This window comes from Eleutherodactylus coqui, chromosome 1, assembly GCF_035609145.1.
Source record: "Eleutherodactylus coqui strain aEleCoq1 chromosome 1, aEleCoq1.hap1, whole genome shotgun sequence".
NCBI classification, from domain to species: Eukaryota; Metazoa; Chordata; class Amphibia; order Anura; family Eleutherodactylidae; genus Eleutherodactylus; species Eleutherodactylus coqui.
In genome coordinates this window covers 158,234,029-158,237,898 of record NC_089837.1, presented here as the reverse complement: position 1 = coordinate 158,237,898, position 3,870 = coordinate 158,234,029, and the positions used below count along the sequence as shown (strand labels likewise).

The window sequence follows — 3,870 nt, the reverse complement described above, 5'->3', positions numbered from 1 at the left end:
GTTGTGAACGACTAAACAGCTAACAACAACTACCTTTATATGGGCAAAATCGCTGTGGGCATTCCACAATGAAATACCTGCAGCAATTTCACTGTATATCCACAGTGGCCAAATTCACACCTAAAAAGTGTTTATTTGGCTGCGTTTTAAATTGTGAATTAGTTGCATTTCAATGGTTGAATTCCACAGCATAAATAGAAATGCGCTGCGGATATGTTGCGGAAAATTCTGCAGCATTTATAGCCTATGTGAAGGCACCCTCTTTTAAGACAGAAACTGGTGTAAATTATAGAACAAATCTATGCCTGCTCATTCCAGGAGTAGATTGCAATATCTGTATTTACAATAGCCCAAAAGGTGCCAAATGCATTAAGAGACGGGTAACACCTAATAAACTTAGTGCATTTTACTCTAGCACACTTCAGTTTAAGATTGGCAAAAGAAATGCCAATCTTAAAGGGATTTGCCATCAGCTTTAAACTATATCGAGCTCAAAGGTTTGCGAAGCTCTGTTTGATACCCACTGTGGTCCAGTGCTTTGTCCCTGTGACGCTGCTGCGCACACAGCATGTCTTTTCAGCTGGCACTATGTCTGTGTTCTCCCATAGAGATTAATGTGTACTCCAGTTTACATAAGCAGTTTCTGACTTGTTAGTGGCTCTACATTAGGGCAAGGTTCAGTAAATATGGAATAATGCTTATTTCCATGGCTCTGCCCACCCTTCTTCAGTGATTTTAGGTGTATGATGAAAGAGATAAAAAAAAGAGGACGTACCCAGTGAATATTTTATGATATTCAGTTTGCCAATGTTAAAAGGAAAACTGTGTAATCAGAAGGTCTGTTTTTTAAATATCTAATAACACAAGCTGCTACTTTTCTAGCAATGGATACAATGTTCTATTAGTAGGTAGAAACTCCCTTTGTTTTCAAAACAATGTGATTTCTTTATGGCATGCATTTAAACAAACGCACTGGAAACTTTCCCAGTAGATTCTGCTCTGTGTTGAGAGCATCATGCAGCTTGTGTAGATTAGTCTGTTGCATATTCATGCTGAGAATCTCCCGTCTTAACACATCCCAAAGGTGCTCCACGGTGTTGACTAGAGATCTACTGAGAGTGCAGGCTATTGGAGTACACCAAAGCCTTTTTTATTCCATCTGTGCAACATCATGATGAGTAGTTCATCATTACACTGCACCTGAGCATTCTCTGACAATCTGGCAAGATTAACCCCTGAACAACCGACAGTATGTGTTTTACCACAGCCATTGAAGAACTTTTATCAGAGATGCTGACACTAGACAACCTAAAACAATGCATCTCCATTGTAGGAGAATTAATAGTAGAGCATATGCTGAGATGCATGTAGGAAGAACTGCACCATTGACTTGACATCGGCCATTCACCATCAAACATTTGTAAGGGGCATTAAAAGCTTCAAGAGTTCTTCTATCTTTTCATATCATTGTGGTTGTTGTATGTCAATTCATACATGTATAAATCAGCTTTACTGTTGCACTATTCTGATTCTTTTTGAATCACCCTGTACTGTGAAATGACAGCTTTGTCTCTGGGTATGCTATGGTAGTGATTCAGATATACAGTCTTGTAGCATCAAACAGAATTCAGTGGCTTCATGCAATACAGCATCGCTATAAAGAATCAGGATGACAACTGAACATTTTGCATTTATTATATAGTATTTGTCTGCCGCTCATTTGTTTAGTAGTGGCTCTTCGCTGTAGCTGGAATTTAATTCCAGAGGCAGAAATAAGCTTGCTCCTCACTGGATGGGTACTTAGGTTTAAGCAAACAGGCAAAGGGAGGAAATAAGTCATGAAGTCACCACATGCCTATAATTACCAGCTCTGGCAAGGGTTTGTTAGGAACGAGCTGTAACGTATGGTTCTCTGATTGTGCATCAGGACTGGGAGCACTGAGCACTGCCTCCAATCAGTATTCTTAAGTTCAGCTTCATTTGTACAGTGTGGTATTGGGCCACGAAAGGGGTTGTACAGCTGATATCACCAGGGAAAGCTGCATGTAATACATGGCTGCACTAAGCCTACCTAATGAAGAGAGGCTCTTTGCATCCCTACTCTTCTCTGGCTAATAGGGGGAGGTCCTGACGTGCAGACTCCATCTATGATGTCAATATTTTCTAGTAGGATATATAGACAAGAGTGGAGATGTCTTGATTGGAGAAAAACACTTTTAACGCAAAATATTTTACATCAGCACTAAAAAATAAAGCAGTGTCCTATTATAAGGCTTCCATTAACAGCTGGTGCAGTGGAACGCCAGGAAAGATTTTTTTTTGGCTATAAACGTAGCATTTATACTCAATGGCAGCTTTTAAAAAAGGTCAAACAACGTGAACAACTTTTCTACACTTGATGTACAAGTTTTCTATATCACATAGGTAAAGCTTAGTAAGCATACAGATGCAGCCTTGACAAGGGGACTAGACATTTCCACTATTTACATTGCTAGCTGCCTTCTGAGTACAAAAAAAGAATTCAAAATAAAATAGGATTTATAATGCAAAGTTACTTATTTTTCTATTTTATGGCTTGTTTGATGTGAAAATAGGTAATAACAGCTTCAAATGTTCACCTTTATAAATGTATAGAAATAAAGATTTGAGGACCTGAAGACTGCAAAGTTGTCCGGTTGCATCCAGCTGCTTTGCTGCAACAAACAACTCTACATTGCCATAATGGAACTGAATGCTAAAGGGTTAGACAAAGTCATTTAAATTTAAACAGCAACCATTATATTCAATGAGTGAACAAGTAAAATTAAGAGAGGTTCAAATCACATATTATGCGGAATAATTATGTCATTATAGTCTTTTTCTGCCTGAGGGATTTTCATGGAAAAGATAACTGGGTATTATCTGAATTGTTGCTTTAATGTTAGTGACAAAGGAAAGGCTTAAAGCATCTACTGGCTTAAACAATGTAAATTGATTATTTTTGGCTTACTGAATTATCCAAGTCTGCAAGATGTTTAGTCCAACATTCTTACATACTTTCCTGATATGAAGGAGTTAACCTCTTATACCAAACTGATAACATGGCTTTTATGCTTTTCTGTGCTACCCTCTAGTACCCAGTAATAACACTGGAATAAAGGAAAAGCTGACAAAAGATAAACTGAGTACTTTGAAACACGCTTTATTGCAACAAATAATTAAAAATAGTACATCTGTGAGAATTGAAAAGTGCATATAAGAACTATTGAGAAATCACAACCCAAGCAAATAATTTACAATTTCAACTAAAAGTTTTATTAAACAACTCCAAATTAACATTAGTATTCACCATAACTGTGTGATATTTACAGTCTTCGGCTCCTGTGGTAAAGGCTTTGTTTTTGGGATTTAAGGAGTAGGAAAATAAAGGACCAAATGCTAGGGAGAGATGGTGGAGGCTAACAAGATGTGAAGGTTTTCCAGAAGAAGTTCTTGCAACCAGCTTTGCGTTCTCTGGGTGCCAGAGCTGGACTGGAGTTTGCGGACCTTTCAAGTTCCAATCTTACTTCATCTTGCTCAGCTCCTCTAGGCAGATCATCTGATTCCAAGGCTTCATTTTCTGTCTGTGAAGGTTCTGATAGCAACTCTGCCAAAAAGTATTTGGCCAACTCCTATAAGGAAAATAAGACATATTACGTTGCAGATATTTAATTTATGAATTGTATTACTGCAAGGAGCAATATCGGTATAAAGTCTCAATGATACTATTTTTTCAATCACCTTCTTCAAATCTTTTAGGAATATTTTCACAAATGAATAGTAAGTCCTATAGTAGCACAATAGGGGTTATAATACGCTACCTGCAGCCTGAACGCCAACAGCTCTCCAAGG

At 37.9% G+C, this 3,870-nt stretch overlaps 1 protein-coding gene across 1 annotated transcript in view; it reads right to left on the bottom strand.

The window, feature by feature from the left end:
- Positions 1-3,197: 3,197 nt before the first annotated feature.
- The window catches only part of SST (somatostatin), a 1,660-nt gene continuing 987 nt past the window's right edge, over positions 3,198-3,870 (bottom strand). Inside the window, exon 2 of the mRNA XM_066590156.1 lies at positions 3,198-3,650. Coding sequence (XP_066446253.1) covers positions 3,438-3,650 — 213 coding nt within the window. The 3' untranslated portion in view covers positions 3,198-3,437. The remainder of the gene's footprint in view (positions 3,651-3,870) is intronic.